This window comes from Lycium barbarum, chromosome 11 (assembly GCF_019175385.1).
Source record: "Lycium barbarum isolate Lr01 chromosome 11, ASM1917538v2, whole genome shotgun sequence".
NCBI classification, from domain to species: Eukaryota; Viridiplantae; Streptophyta; class Magnoliopsida; order Solanales; family Solanaceae; genus Lycium; species Lycium barbarum.
In genome coordinates, this window is record NC_083347.1 from 118,041,643 (window position 1) to 118,056,932 (window position 15,290).

Here is a 15,290-nt window from a genome sequence, read left to right on the forward strand (position 1 = left end):
CTATAATTTCCTTGGATTATGAAGAATGTCTTGAGATCAATGAGCATTTAATTAGGTGACTAATTTTTATAAGAAATATAAAAAAAGAATCTAAATAAAAATCTCATTTTTTTTTCATAAATTAATTTTGATTTATGTTTTTTCTTTTAAGAAATGGGCTTAAGGCCTAAAATCTATTAGTCTATTAGAGATAAAATTAATAGTAAAAATAAAATTTTGATGAAAATTTATAGTCTCTTTGTTTCAATTTATGTGAACCTGTTTCCTTTTTAGTCTGTGCCAAAATGAATGACCTCTTTCCTAATTTGGAAACAAATTCATTTTATGAAATGATTTACAGCCACACAAATATTCAACACTTATTTTGAACCACAAGTTTCAAAAGTCTTCACTCTTTATTAAATGTCGTGCTCATTCTGTCACGACCCGACTAGGGGCCGTGACGAGTACCCGATACTTGTACCGAGCACCCCTTATCTATCGTTTTACCTTTACTTCTCAGCGGGCCGTAGGAACTGTGCCATATATATATATATATATATATATATATATATATTTTTAACATTAACATTAGCAGCATCATTATGAACATAGACTAGTAAACTTCGTTATCACTTTATACAACAACATTAAAATGCCAACACACCATATATCTAACTGTACTTGACTGACTGGGCATATCTGTCTACGAGCCTCTAGACATAGTACACTTATACATAGAAAGGGCCGGGTACTGCCGTGCCCGAATATACATACACAAAATAGTACCGCGGAAGTGAGGCTCCGGAACAACTGGAGCACTGTAGAGTATCGCTGGTAGAGCTCCTAAGGATCAAGTCCACCTGTCTGCTGACCTGCGCGGCATGAAACGCAGCGTCCACAAGAAGGGACGTCAGTACGAATAGTGTACCGAGTATGTAAGGCATGGAAGACAATGCAAGCAATAACATAGAGTGCGATTAATAATATCATGGAGTCACAGGACATATAACGAGGCAAGAAAGTAACCTGTACATAGGAAGGCCCCTTTTTGGGCGGCTATCATGCATGGCTTGTCTTTCCCTTTTAAAAACGTTTCCCCTCCATGAACGTAGAAAATAGAACTTATATTATGTCGTATCTTGTCGTATCGTGTCCTATCGTGCCCTATCGTATCCTATCGTGGCATATCGGGTCGTATCCTATCGTGGCATATCAGGTCGTATCCTATCGTGTCTTATCATGGCATATTATATCGTGTAATGTCATGTCTTACTACAACATGTCGTGTCGGGTTATATCATGTCAATGTCATAGTATAGTGTGTCATAGTGTATCATGCCATAGCGTAACTTGTCATATCATAGCATAGCTTATCATATCATATCATAGCTTGTCGTAGCGTATCATATCATGGCATAGCGTATCATAGCGTATCATATCATAGCTTAGCTTTCCGTTGAAAATCTTTTCTTGTTCATATATATATAAAAATAGAACATGTCATATTGCCGAGGCGTCGGCAGCCGATCCATTTAGCCATAAATACACATCCCGCGTCCGGGCATCCCGCGTCCGGGACGATATCATGTCATGTAATGCCAACTGATCAGGTGGATATGCGTGTATAACGCTCTGCCCTTATTCCCATCTTCCCCGTATACATATGCATACATCATGTACATATATCAGCGTCTATAGCGCTCTGAATCTTTTATCATATACATATACTGGTATCATGTACGCATATCAGCGACTATAGCGCTCTGGATCTTTTATCATATACATATACGTGTATCATGTACATATTTTATAAACATATACATATTTCCATTAGAATGGTACAGTACTTATCGTTTGATAATCGGAACGAGGATCAAAAGTTTCCTTTGGATTCTACTCCAAAATAAGTCAAACGGAGCAATAGGGAAAATCCGGGAACAATGGGCCCACCTCGGGTCAAATGAGGCGGCGTACCAAATTTACGTACATTATATTTCATGACGTCACTTGTGAGGGTTTTAAGGTAGTCGGGTCATATTTATGCCAGTTCTAGATGTTTAGGAAGTTTCTCCAATATTTTACATAATTTCTAATTCAATTCTACTGAATGAAAAAGGGAAAACTTTAAGTGCGGATCCCGGGAAATAGAGTTGTCCCCGAGGCTCGTACCCAACTTATTACGTTTAAGACATGCCATAGAAGGAAGGGTGAAGCCTTACATACCTTTTCCGCTTCATACACGTCTCCAAAATCAAGTTTCAAGTTCGCCAAAATCTACAATTTGGTCACAATTACCAAATGTTAATTGTAAGGCTTTAAGATTTCAATCTTAACCAATACTTGTCTACAAAAATTTGGGCAACATCTCCCCTATAAATACACCATCCCCAAAATTCAACTTAGCCAATTTTTTTATCAACAACAATCCGGGAATTCAACCCGGCCAAACTATCAACACAATGACAACAACCATGACTACAAAACACAATATAACACAACTAGTCTTCTTTCCAACATAATGCAATAGCTTTCATTCCAACTTCACATTTCCAAAACCAATCTCAATGTTTTTACATTCATTACTAATCAAGATCATTACAATATAATTCGGAAGCATTTCATATCATTTCTACCAAATATTCACAAGATATACAAAATATACAAACTTTCCACCAAAATCATAATCCATCCAAAACTTCTAATCTTCAATCTACATATTCCTAACATATTTCCATCTTCCAATTTCATCAACCATAATCATAATTTGCACCTTAATAATTTCATTTTCATAATTACATAAATCTACCATAAAATCACAAAACTTCTCATAACCACTTAACAACCAATCTTTCATGCCAATATGGACTATTATCCTTCCAAATTCACCAACTAATATAATAATTCACATTTAAAACTCCACTTCTATAATTACATAAAAACTTCATTAAAATCATATAATTTCCTATAACTATTTCCAATAATTTTCCATGCCAACTTGAACCATTTTCTTCCATTTCTAATATAAATTTCACCATAACCACAACTAGAATACAACATAAAATTCAACTCATATTATTTATACAACAATATACATATATGTCCGCTTACATATATGCACACCCACTTTGTAAACTTCCATATTTCCATAAATTCTACTCATTTCTACATACTACAACATAAACCAACCTTCATAACATAATAAAAAGGGATTAATTCTTACCTTTTTCTACAATCTTCTTCACTTGACCAAGTTGTCAACTTGAAGAAACAAGTGTTCTTTCTTCCAAAATAATTACACCAAGTTGTAAAGGACCCTTGAATTAGTAGGAATACCACAAGAAAATAATTTTTGGGAGAAGATTTCAAAGGGACAAAAATTGGAGAGCATGGCCGTATGCCATGTCTCCTTTGCTCTTCATTTGTTTTGTTTTTCTCCTCTTCTAATGTTCTTGAAACTTCTATATGTTTCAAGACAACTAAATGACCCCTTTTATTTAATTATCACATGGAAATTAATTAGAATCCATGGGCTTGGGCCATTGTATGGCCGGCCACCCCTCTTTTGGGCCTAATTTTTTTTTTCTTCATTTTTTTGGGCCAACTCGGTTGATCCCGAGTTGGGCTTAGCCCACTGACCTTTCGACCTTAAAAAATCCATATCTCCTTGTACCGATGTCACCTGGGAACCCACAACCTATGGTTGGAAAGCTAATTCAATTATCTACAACTTCTATTTCTTGATATTTTTCCAAATTCCAAACTTATAATACCGTTTTTGCCCCTACAAGTCAGATCACCCGAAAACGTTTTCTTAAAAATATTCGTTTGGAGGACTTCCACTTTGATTTGGCCCAAGGGTCCTTCTTGAGTTGTGTTTAACTTCACATATGTGATTCATATGACTTTTCAGATGTCCAAAAAAAAATCTCGATGTGTGGGCCCCACCTCAGCTTACAAATAATCCGACGTAAAAAATATACGGGATATAACACATTCAAATGGGTTCACATAAATTGAAACGGAGGGAGTATAAAATACTTAAAATTATTTATAAAAATTACTGAAATATATTACATGTAAATAATTATAAAAATTATATATATAATAATTTGACAATTTAGTTTAATTTTTTATTCAGTTTGTTTTCAATAAAATGAGCCAAATCAAATATTCTCATTTTCAAAAATTAAAAGTCATCCAAATCAAACTGAAAAAAATATCACTTATTTAATCGATTTGATTCCATTTTCGATTTGAATCGGGTTTTAACCAAATCATGAAAGAATTAAAAAATTAGACAGTGACACTCAACAATATCTTAAACAATTATGATGCACCCAACTAGTAATAGTTGTGCCTCACTCAGGATAGAACCTCACCCAAGTAATGGTCACCATCTCACTTCAGTCATCATCAGTACATTAAAAAATATAGCCGCCTCATAATTCATAAATACAATCAACACACCAACAACCTTGTCATTACTGTATCTTCACATGGCTCTGTCAAATAATAAATAAATAAATAATCCGAGCTTGTCCCCTAATTATACTAACATATCATGATGATGAACTTCAATATTATCCGATTTCTTCTAGTACTATGTGGCAACATCTTCTTGATTTTCAGCCAAGTTATTAGTTCTGCTCCTCTTACATATGTCTGCCCGAACACAACTTCTTACAGTCCCAACAGCACCTACAGCTCTAATCTCAAAGTTCTCTTATCATCTTTGTCCTCTAATGCTTCTAGGCCTAGTGGATTTTACAACTTCACAGCTGGTCACACGGGGTCCGATATAGCTTATGGCTTGTTTTTATGCAGAGGAGATGTTTCACCTAATAATTGTCAAAATTGTGTATCAACAGCCTGTAAAGAAATCTTGGAAAAGTGTCCAAAAGAAAAAGTTGCTTCCATCTGGTACGACGAATGCTTGTTGCGTTACTCGAATCAATCCATCTTTGCCACAGAGGATCTATCAGGTGGATCCATTTTGCACAGTTTCGTTTTGCTATTATTTGTCTATTTCTGCCGTTTGGTGCAGTTTTTGTTGTCTATTGCCTATTTTTTTATGTCCGGCATAGCTTTTAGAGGTGCAATTTTTGTTATTTTTCGTGAATTTCCGGTGTCTATACATTTTTGATGTTGCAGTTTCTATGATTTGACGCGACTTTCTTGATGTTTTTGGTTAAATCTTTTTTTGGCCGTAGCTCTTACTAAATCCACCTGTCAGAGTTTGTTACATATTTAACCTTTCTGAAATTGATCTATTTCTTGCACTGTGGATGAATCAGGTGGACTCATTTTGTTCAATACGCAAAATGTTAGTGAACCGAAAAGGTTCTTGTCAGTACTCGGAAACACGATGAAAGAAATAGCAACTGTGGCTGCAAAGGAAAATGATCGGTCGGGGAAAAAGTTTGCTACTAAAGAAGCCAGTTTTTCATCACTTGAGACAGTTTATTCACTTGCGCAGTGCACCCCAGATCTGTCTGAATCTTCTTGTGGTAATTGCCTAAGCAATGCTATTGGGAAGATGCCGAGTGATGGCAAGAAAGGCGGTCAAGTTATTTTACCAAGCTGTTTCGTTAGGTATGAGACGTACTCTTTTTACAACGTTACTGCTGTTGCGCAACCACCTCCGGCACCAGTTAGCCGCTCTCCTCCTCCTCCTCCAGTGTCCAATGCTACAAGCAGCGATAGAGGTAATTTCTTCACACACTGTTCTTTAATTGACTGGTTGAGTTACTTGATTGAGCTCAATTTCCATTCGGAACAGGACAGCAAAGAAGGTAACTTGTTTTCAGTGAGTTCCCTTGGTTGGATAATAGTTTTGTTCTCATAGGTTGATTTTTTAAAATCTAATAGGCAAGTAGTGGCGAAGCCACGAACTTCGTTAAAGGTGTTCAAAATCTGATATATCTCTATAAACCGTAATTGTTAATCTGTATACGCAATATTGTTTTCTAATGAAAAGAGTTCAACTAACCACTCTTCAGTCTATGTAGCTATGCCACTGGCGAGTACCATATATCCACTACTTTTTTTCAACAACACATTTGTTATAAATTCATATGCAAATATGTATTCAAAGGGAAAGCAGTGAGTATGCTGAGGAACTGGATCCACAGTTAATTTCACGGATAGTCATCTAACTAGGGGTCTATTACAGCAAAATTATGAAACTAAATTTTGTAAACAAAAAATTATGTCAACTATCCCTATATTTGGATAAAATCAAAATAACTAGAAAATATATTCCCACTTTAAGTTTATTGTTTTTGAACAACACATTGTTCAACTGATGCAGGAAAAGGGGGAATTTCATCTGGAGTAATCATTGCCATAGTTGTTCCAATTGCTATTTTAATTCTACTATTCATTTTTGGTTTCTGTTGGATAAGAAGTAGAGCATCGCAAGAATTCAATGGTGTAGAAGAGATAACAGGTAGAGACTGTAAAGTTCCATAGGCTGAACAATATTCGAGTTGAATACTTATAAGTCATTGTTGAAACTTTCGGACTTTTCTTTGTTGTCTAGATGCAGATGACATTTCAACTGCTGAATCCTTGCAATATCACTTGAACACTATTCGAGTTGCCACAACTAACTTCTCAGCCGATAATAGAATTGGTGAAGGTGGATTTGGTGTTGTATACAAGGTAAAGTTTAATTTAAAAGAATGCAAGATGTTGCACATTTTTGTCCCCAGGACTTTGTCTAGCGGTAAGAGGGCAACAATGAGGTGTGCCGGTAAGCTGCATGTCACAGGTTCGAACCCTGCCACAGACAAAAGCCTAGTTTTAAGTGTGAAGGGTAGAAGGAGACTGTCGGACTGTTGAATATTGCATCTGTTACTGCTACCTTTTCTTGGATAATTAGTTGTTTAGTTGTAGGAGGAGTCTAATAGTTGATTTAGTAGAATATTTGTTTCTTAGTTTAAGTAAGCGTCTAATACTTTAGTTGCACGAGGATTCCAATATTTGGTTTATGTAGCTATATAAAGGCCTATAATAAATGAAATTTATGACGGATTTTCATTCATATTTCTACCCATTGCTTACATCTCTCTCAAAAAAATCATAACACGGATCAGTATCGATAGTTCTTAACCGTGCGCTACTGGTCACGGCATTTCTCAGTTGTCAAAAAAAAATTAAAAAAAATTGATGTTGTACATTTTTAGTCTTTACCATGTCTTGTTAACTTGCAAATATCTTATTACAATCTCAGGGTAAACTTCCTGATGGACAAGAAATAGCTGTGAAGAGGCTATCAGGGAGCTCAGGTCAAGGTGCAGAAGAATTTAAGAATGAGATCGTATTGATTGCGAAGCTTCAACACAGAAATTTAGTGAGACTTTTGGGATATTGCTTTGAAGGAGAGGAAAAGATACTTGTCTATGAATTTGTCCCCAACAAAAGCCTCGACTATTTCTTATTTGGTTGGTTTCAATCTGCTAAAATTAATTCATTTTATCGTTTGTGTTGCTACAATTGTCTATGTGGAAACAACCTCTTGCAGAAATGCAAGCTGTAAGGCTGAGTACAATAGAACCAATGTGGTCCGGCCCTTATTAGGAGCATGTGCATAATGCGAGTTTAGTACACCGGGCTGCATTTTTTTTGGGCCTATCAGAAAAATGCATTTTCTTAGGGTGTGTTTAGTATTGAGGAATACATTTTCCGGAAAATGCTTTTCAATTTTCCCATGTTTGGTTGGTCAAAATTTTTGGAATTTTCTCTAGGAAAAGGAGTTCTTTAAAAATGTGCAAAATAACTTCCCTAGTGGAAGTATGAAAAACAAATTCCACAAATGGCATTTCACAATCCTTGTAGCCCCCATTCCCACCACCCCCCACTCCTCCTCCCATAGTATTTGTCTAGATTATATATAATGTTATTGGAATAATATTTTCTGCTTACATAACAAACACAAGAATATAAGTAAGAAATCACTTATTTAGCGGGAAAACATTTTTCAAGAGAACATTTTCCTTCGTACCAAACACACCCTTAGTCTAAGTTGTCATTGGCTGTTTCTTAATTTTCATTTATACAGTTGGATTTTACATCCATTTTGCCTAAATAAAACTCTGTTGTTGATAAACTTTTAGATCCAGATATGCAGCAATTACTGGATTGGTCGAGACGTTACAAGATTATAGGAGGGATTGCACGCGGACTACTTTACCTTCATGAGGATTCTCGTCTAAGAATAATACACCGTGATCTCAAAGCAAGCAATATACTCTTAGATGAAGAAATGAACGCCAAAATATCAGATTTTGGAATGGCAAGAATATTTGGTGATCAAACTGCAGAAATTACTAACAGGATTGTTGGGACATAGTAAGTTTTGAATACATGTTGATATATCTTAGTTTCTTGTCTTAGTTGACCTTAGCTAGATAGATTGTGCTGATGTTTGTTGTCCCCCTTTTCCTCTTTCTTGTTCCACATTGTCACCTATACACATTTACGTTCTAATTGTGTATTAGTCTACGGACCATTGGGATGAACTTGACTGTGAAGCTACCCTAGGCAAACTCTACATCGGAATGGAAAGGGGAAGTTAGGGGCCACAAAAGAATGAGTTCAGGATTCAACTATCGAGACGCCTTTTGGGTTAAAGTCCCAGTGAGACAAAACCGTGAGACCTCAAATGTTGGATAGAGCAGACAGTACCTTGGTGGTTGGACCGAGACCATTACAAGTGGTAGCAGAGCCAGTATTTCCCCTAATCAAGAACGTTGAGTCCTTAAGGAAGGGTGAGTGTAACTGCTCACACAACATTAGCGATTGAACTTGAAAGGGAATTCTCTATGAAGCTTGCCTTAGGCGAATTTTACATCGAAAAGGGAGGAGAAAGTTAGGAGCTATAAGGGTAAGCTCAGTATTCAAAAGTTGAGGTGTCTTATAAGGTAAAAGTCGAAGGAAATAAAACTGAGACTTTAAATGTCAAGTCAGAGTGGACAATACCTTGATAGTTGCGCCTCCACTATTACAAATTGTCCATTGAATCACTCAATATGGTCACACTTGCGGCTTCTACTTAGAATCTGAAAGCGGTTAAATGTCATTTTCGTTAGAAGTTATCCTTTTTCTAGCTAACCTTCCTACTTGTTTGTTGTGCTATATATGTAGTGGTTACATGGCACCGGAGTATGCTATGCACGGACAATACTCTGTTAAATCCGATGTTTTCAGCTTTGGTGTTCTACTTCTGGAGATCATAAGTGGAAAGAAGAATAGTTCATTTTACCAATCAGATGGAGCTCAAGACCTTCTTAGCTATGTGAGTTCACATTCATAAATACAGCTACTATTTTTATCATATTAGTCCCACTAGTTTCTCGTCACGTGCATTGCATGTGTATCCTATGATAATAGTACAAATATTTTAAAATTATACAAGTAATATTGGAATATGTTTGTGATGAGATACACTACATTTGAAGGGAGAGATCTACAAGCTCGAATTGATTAATTGTGAGTTTATTCGACCAACTTAGTTGTTGAACGTAAAATGATTAGATATCGTTTGAACACCTAAAATTTGTTATCAAAATAAGATTGTTATAGCAAATACTTAACAATGTTCTTGCTTTTTTCTTTTAATGTTTCAACGACATATAATAGAAATTTATGATAAAAGTTCTTTTGTTTATTGTTCTTCCTGTCTTTTGCCCTCCACAAATTCCTTCTTGGCTGGCCAAGAGTGTTGAGCTTTGCTTCATTATCAAATAATTAAAGCTGCTCTCTGTGATGTATTAGTATATCAATCTCAATTAACTATTTATATCGAACTAAAAAAAGAATTTCAAAAAAAGTACCCACCTTTTCTTTAATATCCACTTATTTATCACATTTCTTTGTTTTGAGAAAATTTTTTGCATTTTATATCCCAAATGAAAGAAAAATTATTTTCCCTCCCCAAAATATTTTATATCCCTTCTTGCTTTTACTCTTCTCTTTGAGGTTTGTTTTTATTGATTAATAAAAATTAGCCCTAGGCACTGCCTAGTGGATTGATTTAAAAAAAAAAAAAAAAAAAAAAAAAAAAGGTAAAATTAAAAAAGTAAGGTAAAGATTACATGAACTTAAAAAACCACGTATTATATTTTGAAAGTAGTGTTGAGTATATTCATTAATTCTTACCCTTAACACAAAGATACAACGTAACCAGAAATCATAAAAAAACGCCCAACAAAAGATGGGAAAAAAAGGGAAGAAAATAGCAATTTAATTAAAGTTTAAACTACTCAAGATGAAATATTTAAATGGGGTTTGAGCATATATATATACTAGTTCTCGGCACGTGCGTTGCACGTGTATCTTAGATTATTTAGTACGATGTTTTATATAACCATATAAGATCATTAGAACATATTTTTGAGTGACAAAAGATAAACAAACGAGTAGAGTATAAACTCATGAAAATGATGAATGTTACATATACTTTATCAGAAACTTGGTAGTTGAGTTCAACATGATTGAATATTGTCCAAAGTATGTATAATTGGACAATAAAATTTAGTTAATTACATGATTTAATTAATCTATATATAAAATGCTTAAAAGCTGAAGAAAAAAGAAAGAGATTAGAACTGCCTATATTAAAATTCTTTTTTCTAAATCTCTTATGGCAATGATCCGATTGAGATCTTTTAATAGAACAGTAAGATGGTAAACATCTTAGAGTTTAGGCAAATTCAAATTTTTCCCAAAGATTAAAACTTGTAAGTCGCAAAAATTAATCTCATTGCAAATTCTGATGGTCCCACGTGAATCAGAATGGTTTGACATAAATGGTTGTGCAAACTGAGCTGTAATGAGACGACGAAAATATATGTCGAAGTACTTTTTAAGAAACAAATATTATTAAACCGAACTGGTGGTAATTTTAATTCGGTAGCATGCAAAAATTGAGATTATCAAAGATTAAACAACATACTTTAGATTTCATGCAAATAAGTAGGAGCAATACTTATTTGTGCGCCCATTCACACAGTGGAGGATTCAAGATTTTCACTTAGGGTGTTCGAAAAATAAAAATGTATGTGTCTCGGAATTAAATATGAAACCTCAAGGTAAATTTTGAATCCGAAAACATAGAACCAACCTTTAGTCTTGTGTTTAGGGAATTTAAAATCTATATATGTGCATATTACCTTATATATACAGTACAATTTTTTTGCCGAAGGGTTCAGGTGAATACCCCTGACCACCCTAGATGCAGCTGCCCCTGCATTCACACGAAAGACTGCCGAAAGAAAGCTGCTCTTCAAGGCGTATATAAATAGTGCAATCTTAATTCTTTTAATTTAAAAACTACATATTGACAGTACTGCTCAGCCAATAATTAAAAATAGGGTTCAGGTGAATACCCCTGACCACCCTAGATGCAGCTGCCCCTGCATTCACACGAAAGACTGCCGAAAGAAAGCTGCTCTTCAAGGCGTATATAAATAGTGCAATCTTAATTCTTTTAATTTAAAAACTACATATTGACAGTACTGCTCAGCCAATAATTAAAAATTAGATTCAACTACAACAAATCCAGTAACAATATATGAAAACTGAACTTACAGGTTGCGGGAAGTACAAAGATCACAATCTCTATATCCTGAAAAAAATATAGCAATCAGTTAGCAGGAGTACTTTTTTTTATAAAGTAAATGTAATTTATAGCTGAAAGCATCCAGAATAAGCAGATACTCTTTTTTTGTTTAAAGAAAACAATATCATTGTCAGGAATAAAGAACTGTAAAAAAAGCTTTAAGAAAAACATGGGAAAAAATAACTTCATGACAAAAATTGAGATTATCAAGATTAAAAAACATACTTTAGATTTCATGCAAATAAGTAGTAGCAACATTTATCTGTGCGCCCATTCACACCGTGGCGGATTCAAGGTTTTCACTTAGGGTGTTCGAAAAATAAAAATGTTTGTGTCTAGGAATTAAACATGAAACCTCAAGGTGAATTTTGAACCCGAAAACATTGAACCAACCTTTAGTCTTGTGTTTAGGGGGTTCAAAAGCTATAAATGTACATATTACCATATATATACAGTGCAATTTTTTTGCCGAGGGGGTTCAGGTGAACACCCTCGGTCCCCCTAGATCCGCCCCTGCATTCACACAAAAGACTACCGAAAGAAAGCTGCTCTTCACGGCGTATATAAACAGTGCAATCTTAATTCTTTTAATTTAAAAACAACATATTGACAGTACTGCTCAGCCAGTAATTAAAAATTAGATTCAACTACAACAAAACCAGTAACAATATATGAAAACTGAACTTACAGGTTGCGGGAAGTACAAAGATCACAATCTCTATATCCTGAAAAAAATATAGTAATCAAACAACAACATTGTCAGGAATAAAGAACTGTAAGAAAAGCTTTAAGAAAAACATGGGAAAAAAGAACTTCATGAACTAAAAAGATGAGATTGTGAGAATATTATTCGGGTATATTCATCAATTTTCCCCTGAAAACAAAGATGCAATATAACCAATATATAAGAATCCTAAGAAAAAGTAGGAATGGAAGAAATCAGCAATATAAGGGGACGCGTCTTCATCCCAACATCTAGCTTTAAAATTGTACATAAACGTTCGGTGGAACTATAAAATAGAAGGGTCAGAATTCCAAGCATCACTAAGGTTTGCAGTAGTCTTAATACGATGTATTTACTTTATTGAATTAATTCAAGGAAGTCATTTACTGTTTTGAATTCTTTTCTACTTAGAATAATGGATAGGTATACAAAATTTATGTAGGAGAAAAACTGGTTCATGTACCAAATTATGAAGGGATAATGTAGTTTTCTAAAGGGAATTAAATTAAGTCCATCAAAATTAAGCTAGGAGGTGAATAGGCTGTGAAATAATTCAAGGAACACGTTCGATTGTATTAATAACTCATCATTTAATATGACCCAATGTAACCAGAGTCTCTATTGCTAATTAGAGTACTTAATCAGATTTTGATTTGCTGCATTAAAATTTTACTATTTGATTATAAATTTAATTAGATTTTAATTTACTACAGGGGCGAAATGGTAATCCAACTTTACACTAAGGAGCTTCCCACTTTTAATAATATATGATATGTAGACCTTCAAAATTCTTAGAGATGTAATACAGGATTTAGGGGACATACCTAGCATAGAAATATTTGGTGTAGATCAGTACCTCTGTACAAAATAAAAGGATAAGATCTCAAAAAGGTAAACTGAAAGTTTTGAATCATGGAGTTCATCATTAATTGTTGTTCCCTTCAAATATTGCAGTGACTACATCCGATTCTTATTATTTTAGTGCAACCAATTATTTTTGCTACCTCCGTTAAATTGGACTCCCAAAACGTACGCTCATTTACTTAGAATTCTAAGCATCATCACTAAATAACATTAGCTTAATTTGTCTTAATACACTGTATCTAGACTTTCTTGGGTTTTAACTTCTAACTGGTCATTTACCTATTTGTATTCTTTTCAGTTTTCATTGGAAAAAAAAAAAGCATGACTATACAATTAAGGTCGTGTAGGAATTAGATTTAATTATAGAGCAATGTTTGATAAAGGGCGTGCTGGTTATGATTCCTAATACTATATTTATTGTGAAGCCTTTTTACGACTTTTTACATTAGTCTAATAGGAATAGTGTTTGATTGAAGGGTAAAAAGGTTGTTTAACATTCTATGGGCATTATGGTAATCTGACTTTTCACTTAAGAGCTTTCCACTTTTAATAATATATGATGATTATCAAAGCCCTCATCGCTAATTTTGTCTCATATTTGTCCCTCCCTCTAACGGTTGTCTTGCTTGGCTCTGGTACTTGTCATGGGGGAGCCACGCAAACAGACAAAAGATCTAAATTTACCCATAAATTGTCTACTTGTTCTATATATACTCTCAACAATAATTTGAGGTTCATATATACCCCTAAAATATTGAATAAAGTCCAAATATACCCCTATATGACTTTCACAATACTAGCCAAATCAACAAGGACGGAGCTAGAGTATCGGCTACAGGTTCGGTCGTACCCATTAACTTTGGTTCAAACCTTTGTATCCTATCTTAAAAATTTACTGAATATGTACAGATTATTAATTTAGAACCCAATAACTTTATAAGATCAGAATCCAAAATTCATAAACTTTAAATTCTGGTTGCGCTTCAGCAGCTCATGTCAATCTCTCCACAATGGAAAATTGTTACTAGGAGGGGCATATTTGAGACAAAAGTAATGGTGCGACTCTTATGAGTCCAAAGTTAAATGGAGGGCATATATAGGATAAGACGTATACTTGGACCTTTCCCTCATTATAAATGCAACTCTTGCTGATGCTAATTTTGAATCATTAATGGATAAATCTTGTAGGTTTGGAAGAATTGGAGGGACGGGACGCCATTGAACATAATGGATCCAACATTTGGAGGCTCATATTCAAGAAATGAAGTCGTACAATGTATACATATTGGGTTGTTATGTGTTCAAGAAGATGTTGATGAAAGACCTACAATGGCATCTGTGGTGATCATGCTTAATAGTTACTCTGTCACCAAGCCGGCACCTCAACAACCTGCATTCTTTTTTCATAGTCGATCAGAGATGTTTCCAAAGGAGCTAGAGTCGGATCAATATTCAACTAGCAAATCGATACCATTATTGTCCACGAATGATTTATCCATTACAGAATTGGAGCCAAGATAGATGGATACAATGATGAACGAACACCTGCCCGTTACAAGTCAGCTTAACCTGATGGTGTAAAAAAATCTATGTACTATCATAAAACTTTATATGTTATATTGAGGAATAAGGGGGTAAACTATGTTACAACTTAAAAGTGTATTTCATCATTTCAGGTGTACCATGTTATGTGGTATGGACTTTAATTTTGGTCCCTATTCATACAGAATCCTTTTTCAAATTCATAGTTGTATCTAAACCTTTGGTACTTTTTTTCCTGACTTTATAAGAAGATGAAAATTTAAGATATCAATTCGACTCAGTTAAATCTGAATGTGAAATTGTTGGCTGCATTGATCTAATTAGACTCCTATAAAAATTAAATCTTCATATTTGCTGGCAAAGAATGATATCTGGATATTTGTTCTTTCAACTTGATGGCCTGCCATAATTGAAGTGCTAAAACTTAAATCTATGTTAGTTGTTCAAAGCATACTGATATTGTCTCAGAATTAGATGTTTAATTAGGGTCAGTTTGGATAGCCACCTGGTAATTGGAATTGGTGTAATTACTGCCCTAGTAATTACACAGTCTAG

At 34.5% G+C, this 15,290-nt stretch overlaps 1 protein-coding gene and 1 long non-coding RNA gene across 4 annotated transcripts; one reads left to right on the top strand and one right to left on the bottom strand.

The window, feature by feature from the left end:
- Positions 1 to 578: 578 nt before the first annotated feature.
- LOC132617158 (uncharacterized) lies at positions 579 to 3,535 on the bottom strand. The gene is made up of 3 exons (XR_009573639.1): positions 3,203 to 3,535; positions 2,206 to 2,256; positions 579 to 854 (listed from the first exon to the last, which is right to left on the bottom strand). It is a non-coding gene; the product is annotated as an uncharacterized LOC132617158 (long non-coding RNA).
- An 891-nt stretch (positions 3,536 to 4,426) lies between these two features.
- LOC132617153 (cysteine-rich receptor-like protein kinase 10) lies at positions 4,427 to 15,002 on the top strand. 3 transcript variants are annotated; one of them, XM_060332100.1, is made up of 8 exons: positions 4,427 to 4,964; positions 5,277 to 5,687; positions 6,293 to 6,430; positions 6,524 to 6,645; positions 7,217 to 7,427; positions 8,106 to 8,334; positions 9,130 to 9,280; positions 14,382 to 15,002. In XM_060332100.1, exons 1-8 carry the CDS (start codon positions 4,544 to 4,546, stop codon positions 14,712 to 14,714), a joined length of 2,016 nt encoding a protein of 671 aa, XP_060188083.1. In that variant the 5' UTR covers positions 4,427 to 4,543; the 3' UTR covers positions 14,715 to 15,002. The 3 variants fall into 3 exon arrangements, with proteins under 3 accessions (XP_060188083.1, XP_060188082.1, XP_060188081.1); XM_060332099.1 differs by having other exon boundaries at positions 4,429 to 4,964; positions 6,530 to 6,645; positions 8,100 to 8,334; XM_060332098.1 differs by having other exon boundaries at positions 4,431 to 4,964; positions 8,100 to 8,334.
- Positions 15,003 to 15,290: the final 288 nt, after the last annotated feature.